The 16,009-nt window shown below is 39.3% G+C and overlaps 1 protein-coding gene and 1 long non-coding RNA gene across 4 annotated transcripts in view; one reads left to right on the top strand and one right to left on the bottom strand.

Moving 5' to 3' along the window:
• Window positions 1–15,805, top strand: part of lrp5 (low density lipoprotein receptor-related protein 5) — a 113,632-nt gene extending 97,827 nt beyond the window's left edge. For both annotated transcript variants that reach the window (XM_044192320.1, XM_044192321.1), the window contains exons 25-29: window positions 7,576–7,686; window positions 7,819–8,058; window positions 8,149–8,291; window positions 8,393–8,490; window positions 10,492–15,805. In XM_044192320.1, the coding sequence (XP_044048255.1) occupies window positions 7,576–7,686; window positions 7,819–8,058; window positions 8,149–8,291; window positions 8,393–8,490; window positions 10,492–10,816 (917 nt within the window). In that variant the 3' untranslated portion in view covers window positions 10,817–15,805. The remainder of the gene's footprint in view (window positions 1–7,575; window positions 7,687–7,818; window positions 8,059–8,148; window positions 8,292–8,392; window positions 8,491–10,491) is intronic.
• Window positions 1,437–7,569, bottom strand: LOC122874448. Of its 2 annotated transcripts, none has more exons than XR_006377613.1 (3): window positions 4,007–7,569; window positions 3,841–3,904; window positions 1,437–3,344 (listed from the first exon to the last, which is right to left on the bottom strand). It is a non-coding gene; the product is annotated as an uncharacterized LOC122874448 (long non-coding RNA). The 2 variants fall into 2 exon arrangements; XR_006377614.1 differs by having other exon boundaries at window positions 3,841–3,901.
• Window positions 15,806–16,009: the final 204 nt, after the last annotated feature.

The raw sequence follows: 16,009 nt of genomic DNA, 5'->3' as shown, positions 1-16,009 counted from the left end.
TGACCTAGCTTTGCTCATAACTTAAGATGCCTTAGAGCAATCCTGATTAGACATCCCACACTACCTCCTGAACATACATACCAAGTTTCGTTCACATCCGATGAAGGGGGGATGAATGGTGGAACTTTTGAGTGTGCAATTATTGAAACGCTGAAGGTTTTGTGATGATGGAACAATTGTGTGATTGGTCTCACTCCTTTAAACAGAATGAAACTAGCTGAAGGGACTTTGCTCGGCTTTGTGAAGCCTGAAACCCTTTAATTTTAGCCGATTGACCTCCTTCCTTCCGTTGAGCGAAGAAAGGTTTGAACCCGCCCATTGCAGCTTGCAGCTATATTTATATTTAGCTGGAAGCTCTCACACTTTTATCTTCACTCTTTATTATATATTTTATTATTTCGCCATTTTTTGGCATCTAACTATTATATTAAAACATGATACCTATAGCACCACCATGTGGTCAGTTATTACATGTTTTACATTTTGGCTAATAACTCATGAACCGTGAGGCGTAGCAAAACAATATTTGTGCAGCGTGTTCCTTGGATGATGCCAATTCGACGGATATAGGCCACGCCCATTTGCACCTAGAATTATTATTATTTTTTTTTTTCTTTTGGCACATACTTCGTCCAATTCATCTGAAACTTTGGCAGGATCATCTACAGGCTTTACTGATCTAAAGGAAATTTCTATAAATCAGTTCATTTTGAAATTATACATTTTTAAACCTGTGTCTTTAAGGTCAATTTTACATAAATTAAAATTGGTTTAAGCTATTGTAACCAAACTTTTTGCACGTGTTTGGATGCAAACCTTGCTGAGCAGTCCTGGGATTTTCTACCACTACCCAGGTAGCCAAAATGGTTTGGCCCCATAATGGCCCAAATCCGGCAGACCGGAAGAAATAACCCGGTCCAAGTACAGTTGCCAGAGTCTTGCCAAACCGGGTTTGAACGACACCTCAGAATCGGCCCAAGCTACATGCCATCTTGGACATTGTCTCCCACCCACTCCATGTCGTGCTTGTCAAGCAAAGGAGCACCTTCAGTGGAAGACTCATCCCCCCACAATGCACCACAGAGTGCCACAGGAAGTCATTCCTGCCTGTGGCCATCAGACTCTTTAACTCCTCCCTCTAAGTGTCAGTCTGTATGACCCGAAGTCACTAAACTGGACATTGATCATTAACATCTCTGCAATACTTGAATAATTGTGCAATATTCTGTGTACTACTCCCATGCAATATTTAGTTTTCCTATTTTAGTTTTTCCTATTTATTGATATTGATATTATTCATACCTCCATTACTGCTGTGCAATATCTTAATAATCTCAATAAGCTATACTTAACTCGACAGTACATGCACCACTACTTATTACTTATATTACCCACCTGGTACTTAATTTATTTTCTGACCTGTTTTTATAGTGTATTGTATTATATTTTTTTGCTAGTACTTTCTCCTGTGTGCACTGACGTAAAGGCGAGCTGCTGTAACAAAGAGTTTCCCTTCGGGGATCAATAAAGTTTTTCTGATTCTGAGGTACACTGGTCTGGCTGCTGAAACTGAACCGACATTGCCGGAATAGGGCCGCAATCACCCCAACAAAAATGGCAGACCTGGCCTACACTGGTCCAAGTCTGGGTCTGCCAGAGCTACCCCAATCCTGTATACTGCCAGAAGTAGAAAATGTTTAATTAGTAATACAAAACCACATATATTTAATAAAAACAAGGGCCCTTCCCTTTACCAATGCAATATTAGTTTATTAGTTACATTAAGTAAGTGTATATTAAATTTAACACAGAATTTTATTTTGTGTTCTGAATCTTTCTCTCCACCCCTGCATTACCCCATGTCTACCCCCATAACATCCATTCATGTGTTACGTTTTCAGTTAAAAATGACACCATGAATATCGGTTATAAGAATTAATTTTAACAAACTAACAAGTAACTCATGTAACGTACATACTGTGCATGAACTAACTAAGAAATAAGGCGGGACCTGTTTGCAGAAAGTGGCCATGAGCGAATCTTGTGGCACCCTCCTCAAGCAAGCCTGTGTGATGGATAGATGTGGGGTGGGGGGGCAAAGACACACAGACAGTCAGATAGAGAGATAGACGGATGGATGAATATAATTTCAACATTAGAGACTTGAGTTGTGAGCATTTCAGCCTTTCCAGTAAATCACAGTGTATTAAAGCTGCAGTAGGCAGTCTGAACATACACGCAAAACCTTCCACGTCTCTCTCTGCTGCTTGTATCACTCTGCTAAGCCCCTCCCACCAAAATATTACATTGAAATTACTTACATGGCACAGAAGAACACTTTACAGCTGTTGCCAGGATCTTGACCAATCTAAATGTGACAATAAATGGAGGAAGGGTAATAAGAAACAAAAGATGAAACGAGTTAACAGAGTATGTGGGCAGGCACAATATTGTTTTTTCCACAGGTAAATGCTGTATGATTAAAGTTCACACCAACTGGACAATAAACATTCAGTCTATATATTCAGGTCTTTTACTTAAGTAAAAGTAGCAATACCTGTAGGTAAAATCTGTGTTCAAAATCTTAGGTTAAAGTACAGTAGTATTAGCAGAAAAATTATACTAAAGTAAAAGTACTCCATTGGCAGAAGAATGACCTCTGTCAGTGTGAAATTATATTATGAGGTTATTATTACAGATGCATTATTGTGGATGCAGCATGTTATGTTGTGGCTGGTCAAAGAAAAGCTATTTTTAACTACTTTCTATACTATATATTCAGATAATATCAGAATCAGAAATACTTTATTGAAACTCTTTTGTTACAGCTGCTCACTATCACGTCAGTGCACACAGGGATAGAAGTTCTAAGCAAATCAGAATATAATACACTATAATACAGGCAAGATAAATTAAGTACCAAGTGGATATAAGTATAAAATTAAAATATGTATTTCTATAATGTTGTATTCTAGAAGAGTCAAGTGTGTTTCCCTTATAACTCTGGACCTTATCCAAAAAGTTAAATTTTCACTCACATTTTCACAAATTACCCTTTAAATTCAGTTTGGAAAATAACCTTTCACTTGCTACCACACTCTCACTGCAACTGAAATAAAAAAAAAGTATGTGCTTTAAAAACAAAAACACAATGTAGGCCTAAGTGTGGCTCGGGAGCTTACGGCCTAAAACAAATGGCAGCTTCACCTGCTAGTGCAAACTACAAAAAAAAAAACAACCCATATGCAATATTAGTTTGTGCTCACCAGTCCATGGGATGTTACCTGAAGCATGGTGGGAAAGATGAACAGATGAGGGATGGTGGAGCGAGCATGATGCTCTGACTGGTGGCGACAGTTCACAACAAAGACACAGTCAGTTTAATAAACGAAAAGCCCATATACTATATCATACTGGTAGTTTTAGCTTCAGGTCTTAGCTAACAGCAGAAAACACACAACATTATACAGTAATATTGACTGCTACCACACTGAGAGCTATTCTAATGTTGCATGCTAACGTGCTAATCGCGATTAGCATCACAACTTTTACAAACTGCATCGATCTGTATAGTATTAAAAATACACGTGTGTATTTACCTTCTGTATGCCGCAATAAGTCTTCAACAAGGTGGTATTACTCTCCATTAACTTAAGTTATGGACATATACAACCCCTTTTCCGACATCAACTGTGTTCACATAGCTAACGTTAGCTAGCTGCGTCTGCTTTAACTAACGTTACATCTGACTAAGATAGCCTGCAGCTCAGTCTGTGGTGTTATCTTTACAATTTGGCTAAAACTTGGATTTAAAAAGTAAAAAGGGAAAAAAATACTTACGTGTCGTTTGTAGCTAGCATTCCTGGACGAATCCACAACAGACCACAACAAAGAAACTGCACTGCTAGCAAAACCAGTTCAAACATCAACATTTAATTTGCCAAGGAACAATCTGTTTCCTTTTTATAACTTAAAAATATTATTAATTTACTATATTTTAATTTACCTTTTCATAGATCTATAAGTTTAGAGGCCATTTTGTGAGTTGACAATTTTCAGCCCTTCTGAGATTTTTGCATTAGTGTGTATTGGGTGGAATGTTCATAGCTAGAGTGCAGAGGAGCTTTAAAATCTTCTTAAAAATTTCTCTTTAATTTGCTGTTATACCCACAATTTTCACTCTTCATACATAATTTTACATCAAACCGTAGGAAAATTTGTGCCTGTCGCAAACATGAAACTATGGAATCAAACAGACTCACACAGTTGGCACAGTCAGCTTCAAAGTGACAGCACTCCCAGCCAACTGCCGCACAGACTTCCATATTAACTGAGACCATAATTTTCAGGAGGGAGGCAGAAACGGGGACATTTCTAACCTGCTCTAATTCCCAAATTTTGACACTACACACACAAATCTTACACAGTCCCTTCAGCAGTGTCTCCTCTCTCTTACAGTGTTTTAACTTAGGCGATAAGAGTTACGGTCTTTGAGCTAAAAGCAGAACTTTGAGAGGTGTGCCTCAACTAAAATCTATAAGATCTAAAAGATATGAACTCTCTGAGCCTGGAGTCACACACAGCAGTTAGCATCACCATGGCAACCTTTGATCTCAGGGGAGACACACAGCTGATTGAGATGAGCTAATTAGTGCAGTTTGATACACACACATATACAGGAGCTAGACATCCTCACACTTTTTCAAGTCTTATCTCTTAATTCATACTTAAGATATGAACTACTGTACAAGTGTTCCACATCGTTCATGCAATATGAGGTCTATACTACTTTTAAATCCCATTATACAACAAGTGGTTCTGACCAAGCAATCTTATTGGTCAACTATACATTTAGAACGTGATCAAATCAGCATGACAGCACACTGTGCTCATCACTAAGAATATTACTCCGTCATTTCCATGGAAACATTGTAACTGCCAGAGCTGGAGCAAAAACCAGTAGGCTACAATACTGATACAAAATGAATATTTTTGTTGTTAATTTTAATTTATATGGTGGACTTAGTTTTGATTAATGGTTGGAAGAGGATGAGAAGAACAGAAAACCAAAAAACGAGAGATGTGTCGCATTGTCAAATTAAGAGCTCAATCAATTAGAGAAGTCTAGGAATTAAGTCAGTACCTTCCGGTAAACTTCATGGGCTGTCAAATGTTTCCAGGACTATCTGAAAAACACTAAGCAAGCTGTGGATTTTGCAACTATTACAAAGAATAATTAAATCAACTTTCTTTAATGAATATATTTTATGATGCTGTTAAATTGCTGCTAGACCGCCCCGTTAATACAGGTGTGTGCCTCCCTTGTGTGTGGCAAGCCAGAGAGCAAACAATTTTGTGACCGCAGTGAAAATTTTGTTTTTGAAAGGCTAAACAGCAACAAATATGCATTGAAACAGAATATTTCGTTAGATAAAAATATGTTGTGAATCTATCTTTTTTTTATTGACTTTTGGAGTTATTATTGGAAATGTTTGGATCACACGGAAACTCTGTTCAGTCTTGATGTTACTAGACACTCTATCCTCCATCAGCTGTGCCGGTGAGTCTGTGACACGGCACTACTAGCTTAAAAATACATGTGAAGTTTGCGGACGTCGTAGCTAAATCTGTCCATCGGGGAAAAAAATTCACTAGATATCTTAGTTACGACAAGATTATAGCAAGGCAGTTTTGTGTTTATGTGTGGTATGTAGTTTGGGAAATCCCACAATCTCTAGAAAGCATTACCGTTAGCTCAAGTTGGCTGGCTGACTCAACAGGGACTAAAAATCCTCTCTGTTGCTAGGTCATTACTAAGGTTTGGCCTACTTGCTGGAGTAGTAAACTTGGTTTCATTACATGGGAGTCTACTGACGTGACTGATTGTTTTCCAGTTATTAGTCAGACCCCATGTATTTCCAGGGAAACAGATAACACTAGCAAAAAAAATAAATAATTTTGAGAGCAAATTGCCCCACAATATGAATACATTTTGATTATATCTTTTATTTTGTTGGTAACCATTCTATAATGGCAATATTACACAAGAGGGTGAGCTTTACAGCCATCTTTAATGGCACTTCAGTGATGCTCTGCAGTGATGCAATCAGGACTGAGGCACTTGCCGTGCACTTATTGTGCCAATAATGACGGTAAAGCACGCCCTCTCATGTATTATTGCTTAATTCATACTTTGAAGTTACTCTGAACGGCGTTCACTTACAATAGAGCAGATTAAAGTACTTTGTGAGTAAACACTAAAATAAGGTGGAGAATTAAGTAGAATTAAAATGGTGAAATAAGAAATAACCTACTAGAACAAGGGTCATTTATTAATGTATTCTTTCAAATAATAACTTACACACACACAGTGTAATTTCCGATTTTCAAATTAAAAGCCCAAGATGGTAACCTTATCATAACAGGAAAGTCAGGATGAGCCAGGCTTTTCAAAATAAAAGTTCCCAACTGTCACTGTATGTTATTAGGAACCTAGGATTAGTTTTTCATAATAAAAGCCTCAGACAGTAACTGTATCTCAACAGGGAACTCAGGATGGGGCTCTTTTTTCAAAATAAAAGCTCCATAGAATATCTGTATTCTAACAGGAAGCTCAGAATGAGCCTTGTAAAAAAGCGCCCAGCGGTCGCTGTATGTTACCAGGAAACTAGCGATGGACCCAGTTTTTCCAAATAAGAGCCCAACCATACAGTATAGGAGAAACACATGTAGGCATACATGTGTGTCCGAGCAGGCACCCACACACACACATACACATAACCTTTGATTGGGGACACACAGCTGATTTGAGATGAGTCAGTTTGACACACAGGTCTTAGACATTTTCAAAAATTGTCAAGTATTTTATTAAGATTTATCTACTTCATATTTTCAACTACAAACTCAACAAATAAACATTCAAACCTTAAAATGCTCCACATTTTTCATACATTATGGGGCAGCATTCAACTTTTAAATCCCAGGCCTACTAATTTTCCACTTTTCCAACTCTTCATACTCCGTTCTAAACTTTTTCAACTCATATCTTCACGACACTTGGGACTTTCTCACATTAATTCAACTTTTTCATGTATTTCAGCTAGAAACTCCATTCAAACCTTAAAATCTTTATACATCATGGGTATTATTCAACTTTTAAATCCCATTCATACTACTTCCACCCTTTCCCCTATTTCCAACTATTCAAACTCCTTCAGCTGCTTCTTCATACAACTTAAAGCCAACAATCCAGTTTGGCGTCACCTTTTTAACAATCCTTAAACCATTATTGGTACTATTCAACTTTTAATGCCAGAAATCCAGTTTAGCTTCAGAAATTCAGTTTCTTCAGCTAATGAGTACTTACTTACTTTTGATACTTTAACTAAATTTTTCTGATAATAATACACTTGCAAAGTGTTTTACTTAGAGGATCTGAATACTTATTCCACCGCTGGGTATAATGGAGGTTGATCAGATTGAACTGGAGGATTTTCTTTTAACATGTTGCCATAAGAAACTGACAAGGATCTCCATCTTTGTGTGTCTTATACTCTGTTTCTTGATGTCTTCCAGCCATCTGCCCTCCTAATCAGTTCCGCTGTGGTGACAACCAGTGTATCACTAAGAAACAACAGTGTGACAATTACTCTGACTGTCCCGACGGATCAGATGAGCTAGCCTGTGGTAAAAACATTGAAATATACATGAACACATGTATTGTTTCTGGTTAAGTACTTCTTCTGTTACTTCTCGTAAACATGCCCCTGACTCTGCAACTCCCCTTCTTTTCTTTTCCTTTTCCTTTTCCTTGTGTAGAGTATGTGTCTCCTCCCTCCAGTGGCATCCCTTACACTGGGCCTAACACCATCGGTCCAGTCATTGCCATCATCCTACTCGTCTTCGTGATAGGGGGAGCTTATTTTGTCTGCCAGCGTGTGGTGTGTCGACGCTACAAGGGTCCCAGTGGGACTTTTCCTCATGAATACATCAGTGGTACGCCCCATGTGCCCCTCAATTTCATCGCCCCCAGCAGCTCCCAGCATGGCACCTTCCAAGGTAAGATCAGACACATCGCAGCAGTGGTGCTATACTTACAACATTACTCATATGTAATGGGATTTGTAAAGTGTGAATTGCTGTGTGCAGGTATTTCCTGTGGGAAGTCTATGATGAGTTCAGTCAGCTTGATGGGCAGCAGCAGCAGTGGAGCTCCTCTATATGACAGGAACCATGTGACTGGAGCCTCATCCAGCAGCTCATCATCTACCAAGGGAGCCTTCTACCCTCAGGTCACACACACACACACACACACACACACACACACACACTGCACACTGTTGGCTGTTTCCTCTCCACAGTCAGATAACACACAGATATTTTCTGTTTGTAGATCCTGAACCCTCCTCCGTCCCCAGCTACTGACCGCTCTCTCTACAACACAGAGATCTTCTACTCCTCCAACAGTCCATCCACCACCAGATCATACAGGTAACACACATACACCGTATCCATCTCACCAGCAAACTTTGACAAAGATGCAGCTGCATCAAGGGTTAGCTCTATTGTTAGTTTATTTATTCCACACTGCTGGGTCAGTCATTGCACACTCATGCTGTTCAGTCAAACTTTGCCCAATTCCGCAGAACTTTATTTTAAAATCATGGTAGAGATCCCAACACACCAAAAATTAGATGTTAATTTTGTGTCTAAAATTATGCACAAATGTTTAGAATATTTATATTTGATGTAATGATACAGTTTACATAAAAAACATATAGGTTCAATGAAGAGCTGGAACAACTTGATACAGAATATATGAAACTGTGTGACAGTGTGGAATAAGATGATATTAACAACCTTAAGGGTATGTTAAGGGGAAGCAAAAGGAGAAAACTGTATCTTAAGCAGTTAAGTTACCTTCTGCTCCCATCAAAATTTGGAATTTGCTGGAAACTACTAAATCTCATGTAAACAAACGTGCAGAAAGAGTATAAATGTTTTAAATGTAAATAAGTATGCATGTATTCATGGAGTGGATTGTGAAAAGTTTAAACCTCATTCATTTGAGCCAAATTATTCTGATGGACGTGTTTATATGAGACACTTAATAAGAGTGAGATCTTATTCAGTTTATTAGGATGGAATGGCTCCAAGTGAACACAGCTATAGTTGAGGTATCTTTTTGATAGCTACAGTAGATTCACTAAAAGAAACAACTGAAATCCCTGGCCAGTCAGCCTCTCCTCGCTGATTATCAGCTTGCTCCAGGAAAAGGTGCAGAAAACACTCCAGGACTAAGCTAATAATAAGAAATACCACTTAAGTACAAATATACAAAAAAGGTACATTATTGACCATTATAATATATATATTATATTATATATATCTCATTATATATTATAATATATAATGAGAATGTTATTCTATATTTTTTATTGTCAACAAATCCTATGAAAAGTCCAAAACCAACCATGTGTTAGTACATCTCTCAGTACTTTCTGACATCCTGTCTGCGGCTCTCAGCCCCAAGCCCATTGGTTCCTACTGAAGATGTAAATCTTCAGTAGGAACCAAATCTAAAAACAGCTCTCAAATATATAGTTTCCTAAAACAGCTGGCTACTGTAGATTTTAGCAAATGTTACTCAAACAGGAGGAAATAGTGCTTTTGTTGGGGACTATTCTAGTGAGTATTCGGGGCAGCAGGACGGTGTGTGTGGGACTGAGTCAAAATAAACAGTGTGTGTTTTCATGGTAATGAAGGAACATGTCACCCAGTGGAACAGTGCGGCTCGCTGATGGGTTTTAATTTTAGTTTTTGGACAACAATGGAGCTCTATGGCACAGAGGAATAAGATATATCATGCTTTGGATACATAACAATACTTGTTAGTAGCATACATTCAGTGTTGGTTTGACTCTGCACATGGGATTTGTTGAGAATAAGAAAAATATAGAATATGACCAGACTTTAAATCTATAGAGCCTGAACAGACACGTATACTGTCTGTCCAGAAGTTAGGCAGATCATAGGATAATAGATAGATTCTAACTATCATGCTTCTATAGGCTTGTCTTTATAAAAGACAATTTTGTTAAATGTTTTTCAGTCTGAAAAAACTAACATCAAGGAAGTGACCATATATAGCAAATGGTAATACATAATGGTAATAAACATTTGCTCCATTGTTTTTATTGTCATGATTCCAGGCTTGTATTCACTTCCTTTTGCAAAGCACATTTTAACAGTTTCACATGTTGGTTGGAGGTGTGCGGGTGAATTTTAAGGACTTTAATCCCCAGAAATCATATGTAGGTTTCTTTTTAGTGTGTAGTTTACAGAGCACTCACTGTTGTTGAGGAGACACTCCTGTTTGATTCCACAGCATCTCAGTTAGTGATGATGGGACAGAGTTCAAATAAAGATTAAATGTAATAGAAGTGAACCTGAACCCTGATCTAAACTTACTCTGTGCCTCCTCCCCATCAGACCCTACCACCCTGTCCGTGGTGCCGCCCCACCTACTACTCCCTGCAGCACTGACGTCTGCGACAGCGACTACACCCCCTGCCGCCCGCCGTCCGGGCTGGTGTCATCTGCGGGCCGCTGGAAGGCCACAGGCCACGGCAGCCACGGCAAACACAACAAGTACTACATGGACCTTAACTCAGACTCGGACCCCTACCCTCCACCTCCCACCCCTCGCTCTCAATACCTGTCAGCTGAGGAGAGCTGCCCCCCCTCCCCTTCCACCGAGCGCTCCTACTTCCACCTGTGCCCCCCTCCTCCCTCGCCCTGCACCGACTCCTCGTGACCCTCCAACCGCCCAGGAGCCAAGTGAGGAAGGAAGGGATGAAGTCCACTTGCCACAAGAACTGGCCTCGTCTGGCCTACTTTACCAGGGAAAGAACTCATATGCCGACTTCCAGGCCTGACCGGCTTACACTTGCTGCTTTATATCAGCTGGTTAGGCTCAAGTGCCTTGCTCAAGGTCCATATGTCCCACAGTGGTCATTTCATCATTCCAGTCATCCTGGAGCTCTCAGGATGACCATCATCTGATCAGTTCTGTGTCTGTCTTCCATGTGTCCTGCTCTAACATTCACTCACTCGTGGCAGGTTGAAGGTTTGAGGCCATCCCTGCCTTGCCACAGGGCAAAAAAAGGACATGATGAGTGAATACAGTCAGCAGTTCACTCTTTAATTTTCATTCCATCAAAAGAAGAAAACTTCCTTTGCTGGGCCACTTCTTGATCACAAAATTTCCAAGACCTCCATCTGTCCAAATATGAGCCTAAATCCTCGCCTCATGCTGCTCCTGCCCTCCCCTCAACATATGCATTGAACTTACTAACCGAAGGTTACCAGTAGGCGTGTGAAAACCATGATGAGTCCAATGCCATGAATCATTCATTAAGACTGAAGCCAAGGCATGGACTGCCACTTGGCTGACCCCCCCAGTTTCATACCATTTGTCTTCTCCTTCTTTACAGCGCCTTTGTTGGCAGACCAGCGGCAGGACTGTATATAGTGTTAAAATAATATGAACAAAAATAAATGAGAGAGGAATTATTTTTACTATTTTATTCACGCTGGCTGATCCACCGCTCCACAGAAAACAAAGGACAGATAGAGAGTGGACGTATGCTTGAGTGAATGATGGATGGATGAATGATTGGACAGCTGTGTATGAGCACATGTGACTGTTTCGCTTGATGTAGGAAACAGGGGCGGAGCTACCGGGGTGTCGTGGCAGCTGCCACCCCTAAAAAAAAAAAAAAGCCTTGCCACCCCAGTTTTGGACAATCTAATTCAAATATATATACTCCAATGTGCTGATGCACGCAGTAATATCACAGCAAATACTGTGGGACATTTAAGCAACAAAACTAAAAACTGTAGTTATAAACTGGACAGGACAGAGGAAACAGAATTCAACTTTTTTAACCTTTTGGATGTGTAGAAGAACACAGAACATTAATATCGGCGTGTCGGGAGATTTAAATAATCAATGAAGTTACGCTGCTGTGCCTTGTGCGTAAATGCGCACAGCTTCTGTCTTAATGAGGAGACGCTTCACCCTATTTCCCCCACCCGCAACCCATCCGTTATTAATCAGAATGTTCTTTTCCGATTCACGGATCGTCCGCGGCCTGGTAACGGACCGATTTCACCCAGCTGCCGCTTGCCGTCCCTGCAGCGGGCAGCCACTCCGTTTTCTCTCGGCCGCGACAGCTTTCTGTGCAGCCTCTCTCGGTCCCGACTGCTGGGGGCTTTATTTTCTGCTAAATGTGTGTGTAGGGTTGCCAACTTCCACTAGTAGAAATACAGACAGGGTTGTTTTGTTGAAGCATGTTGTGTTTAGTAATAGTAACTCGTGTTTGATTGTGTGAGAGATTAAAACTGACTAAACCCAAATATTCGCCGGTGCTTACGAGTGTTTCAAGAGTGTTTCAACATCTCTGAAACTGCTCATCCTGCAGACAAACATGTCCAAATTTCAGATCAGTCATGCAAGTGCAACATACAAAAGCACCCGTAAAAAGCACTAAAATCACTCGCTCCAAGCCCCAAACAAAAAGCCACATTAGTCAGCAATGCAGTCAGTTCATTCAAAGCTTTCACCGCATTTTCAAATGGAAGAGAATCATTGGCAACACTAAATGTGTGGCTTCACAGAGTTTATGTGACACAATTGGTGAATGTTGTCTTTATGTAGGTCTATACCAAGGAGCCAGTTTAAATCCTTAAAGAAAGCTTGAATTCACAAAAATATTGTTCACTTTGAATCAAATTTTAGAAGTCTCTTGGGAAATATTGAAACTGTATATTATAATAGTATATTGGGGCTGTCAAATTTAACACATTAATTTAGATCATAAAAATAATGTGTTAAAAAGCATAAATTAACACAGTTGAATGATCTGTTCCGGCCACATTTTAGGCTAAGTGATGGGCTTATGTTCAATGAAAAAAGACATGTATTTGGAAAAATATCTGAAGATTTGGAAATCAAAGAATTTATTGATTTCTAATGCCACCACATATTTCTATTCAATGATTTACTCGTACCATAATAATGTAATGTTTTGAGTTAAAATATCAAATATCCATTTGGGGGCTTTTACAAGCAAATACCGATATATGTGATTGTTTGCGATTAAATCAGCGTCTATATTTCTGCCACCCTTTAAAGTCTCCGTACCACCCTCTTGCCACCCCATGAATAATTCTCTAGAGCCGCCCCTGGTAGGAAATTAGATACATTTGTAGATGATGACTGAATGAATGTGTAGAAGTATGAATGAATGGCAGGATGGATGGAATAGGGCCAAGATCAAAGTGTGAAATATTTTGTATGTTTTGTGAAATTGTGTCCCTTACGTTTCAAATTGGGAATTCTTTGTAGTTGAACATACTGCCTTTGGAAGTGGTAGAGCTTTCTCCCAACATCCCTTCTTTATCCCATGAAATCACCACGTGACAACATACCAAATGAATATCAACATGTAAAGTTATTGTACATATTTGTAATGAAGTCAATGATTGAGTTGTGAGAAGTGAATGCTTTTCATTGTGAATCTGAACCTCTTCCATCACATTTACTTTACCCTCATCCCATTTACCAAAAGTATGTTTGCTGCTATTGTGTACATACTATCGGTTACTATGACTTATAATTACACAGAATGCCCAAAATTACCACTCTCGTACTGACAATAGATCATGAAGCTATTATATGGTTAATAACAATTATTCTAATAGCGGCTTTTCTTCTTTGTATTTCTGTTTGTATGTAGATCATTATGTAAGTTTCTATGTCGGCCGCCATGTTTGGTTAGAAGGAGTCTTTTTGGAAATAGAAAAGTGAAAGGTTGAAAGAGTTCCCGCTGAGACATTTTATTTAGAGCTGTTCCACAAATGAACTGAAGGTATCAGTTTGCTTCAGATGAATCTTCCCCAGTCTCTCTCCAAGAACTGTGTCTTCTGTGTGTTTCTGTAGTCTGACCCTGCCTACTTTCACACCTCCACACACCTGGCCAGTCACTGTGCAGAGTGGGCTTGAAAAGGGGTTTTAGACACTGTTAGACAGTCCGATAAGCACTTGGTTTGAAGCAGACTGAGGCCTTGAGTTGTGCAACTGCTCACCTCCAGTATAGTGAACCTGACTTGTGAACCCTGCTGTGGCGTTTGAATGCTTTCCTACATAAAATATCTTGCAGAAACCTCGCCACTGCAAAACCAAATTCAAAGGTTTGACTGACATGATTAATACTTTTCACTCTGCCTTTGATCTTTGCCACATTTTGCAAGATATCTGAACAATTACCTGACAGATTTCTATGAAATCCTAATGACTTTGGTGAAAGCCTGATCTTTGCTGTTCAGATCAGAGTGAATGTCACTTTTCTTTGTACTTAAGGGACGTTGTGGACAAGACAGTGTCAGATTTTTGAATGGTATAGAGGACACAATTCCTTATTTTCTCTGGAAAAATACAAAGCACTACTGTTCCAATAAAAAGTATAGACTGGGACTACATTCAAACTCCAAGTGATTTTAGTGTTAGGTTTAAGTGTTAAATATCAACTCTTGGGACAAACTTTACTCTTAGTCCCAATACTATTAAGGCTTTAAGAATATAACAATCAGCAGCATGTTTGTTCTGTCCAAAACTTTTGTATCGTGGGGTGTACTGAACATTGTAGCCTCTAGGGGGCGCCATCTGGGTTTTAGGTCTTTTTTCAATATGTGTAGTGGTGCAGGGTGTTTTCATTGTTATTTTCCCACCTCTGAGGTCAGATATGCTCAGATAGAATTTCAATAATTCTCATCAGCCTGCTATGTGGAGACAAACTGAGTTCATACAGCACTTATTATTATTATTGTTATTATTATTATTATTATTATTATTATTATTATGTTATCAACACAGGACCTAGCAACAGAATGTCGGAACACTTTTTATGCACTTCCAAAAAGAAAAGAGATCTATAAATTAGTGTTTTTTTACGAAGAGGAGAGTGTTTTGGCTTCTCACCTGTGCTGTGGAGTTACAGCAGTATAAATCAACGTTAGGTCATGCTCACAAAAGTTGGAAAACGGTGTTAGGGTCAGAGAGTTCTAGCACAGACTGCCATATCATCTTTTGGACAAAGAGAACACACCAAGCTTCCTCTAAGCTGGCCTTGCTGCCATCTTTGTATTACAGTAATGTATGTGTCCACAGGAACATCTTATGTCATTTAATAGTAAAGTGTCGGCAAAGATTACAGACAGGTAAGAGGTCAGACGTCTGTTATTGTGTTCCAATCACCAAGCAGAGGTGAATGTAGCGATAAATTAAAGCGTGTGTCTACTACATAACAGTCAGGGTTGGCCATTGTACCTAGAAGAGGTTCATCTGTGTTAGCCAGGTTAGAAAACATTGCAGTTTCCTGATAGAAGAGTATACCAGCACTTTTGGGAGGTGTGGAACTTTTGGAACTTGCAGTAAGCTTGTTGCTGTTGTCTGATTAATCCATCTCCTACCACATTACAGCTGATGTCTGGTGACTGGCTGGAGATGGATTTCCAGATAACATAGCTGAAGTAGCGTCTATATGTGTCAGTGGGAACTCTCTGAGCAGCGCAACGCATTTATATTGAGGGCTATGGGCCCCGCCTCAAACCACTGTGTCAGTAAAACTCCTTAAAACCCTGTATTTGTTGTCTCAGCAAAAAAATGCTTTGTGTAATTTACACTTGTGACATTTTTTGTATCAAAAGCATTTTTATATAATAAAGGTTCTATTTTAAGGAATGTTGTGTCTGTGTTAGCTTTAGCAGTAATAGTTAACATCAGTAGTAATCACAGTAGAACAAGATATAGTAGCAGTAGTAGTATTTTTGCTACCAATCTACGCTAAGTAACAGCATTAGTAGGAATAGGCCTTATCACAGCAGACATTTTGACTTGTCATTGCAGGAAAAACAGAGGTGGAACTAATAAGATTAATGATGGTAA

The sequence above is a fragment of the Siniperca chuatsi genome, linkage group LG4 (genome assembly GCF_020085105.1).
Source record: "Siniperca chuatsi isolate FFG_IHB_CAS linkage group LG4, ASM2008510v1, whole genome shotgun sequence".
Classification (NCBI taxonomy): Eukaryota; Metazoa; Chordata; class Actinopteri; order Centrarchiformes; family Sinipercidae; genus Siniperca; species Siniperca chuatsi.
Note: the sequence above shows the minus strand (reverse complement) of the source record. Positions and strands in the feature narration are given on the sequence as shown.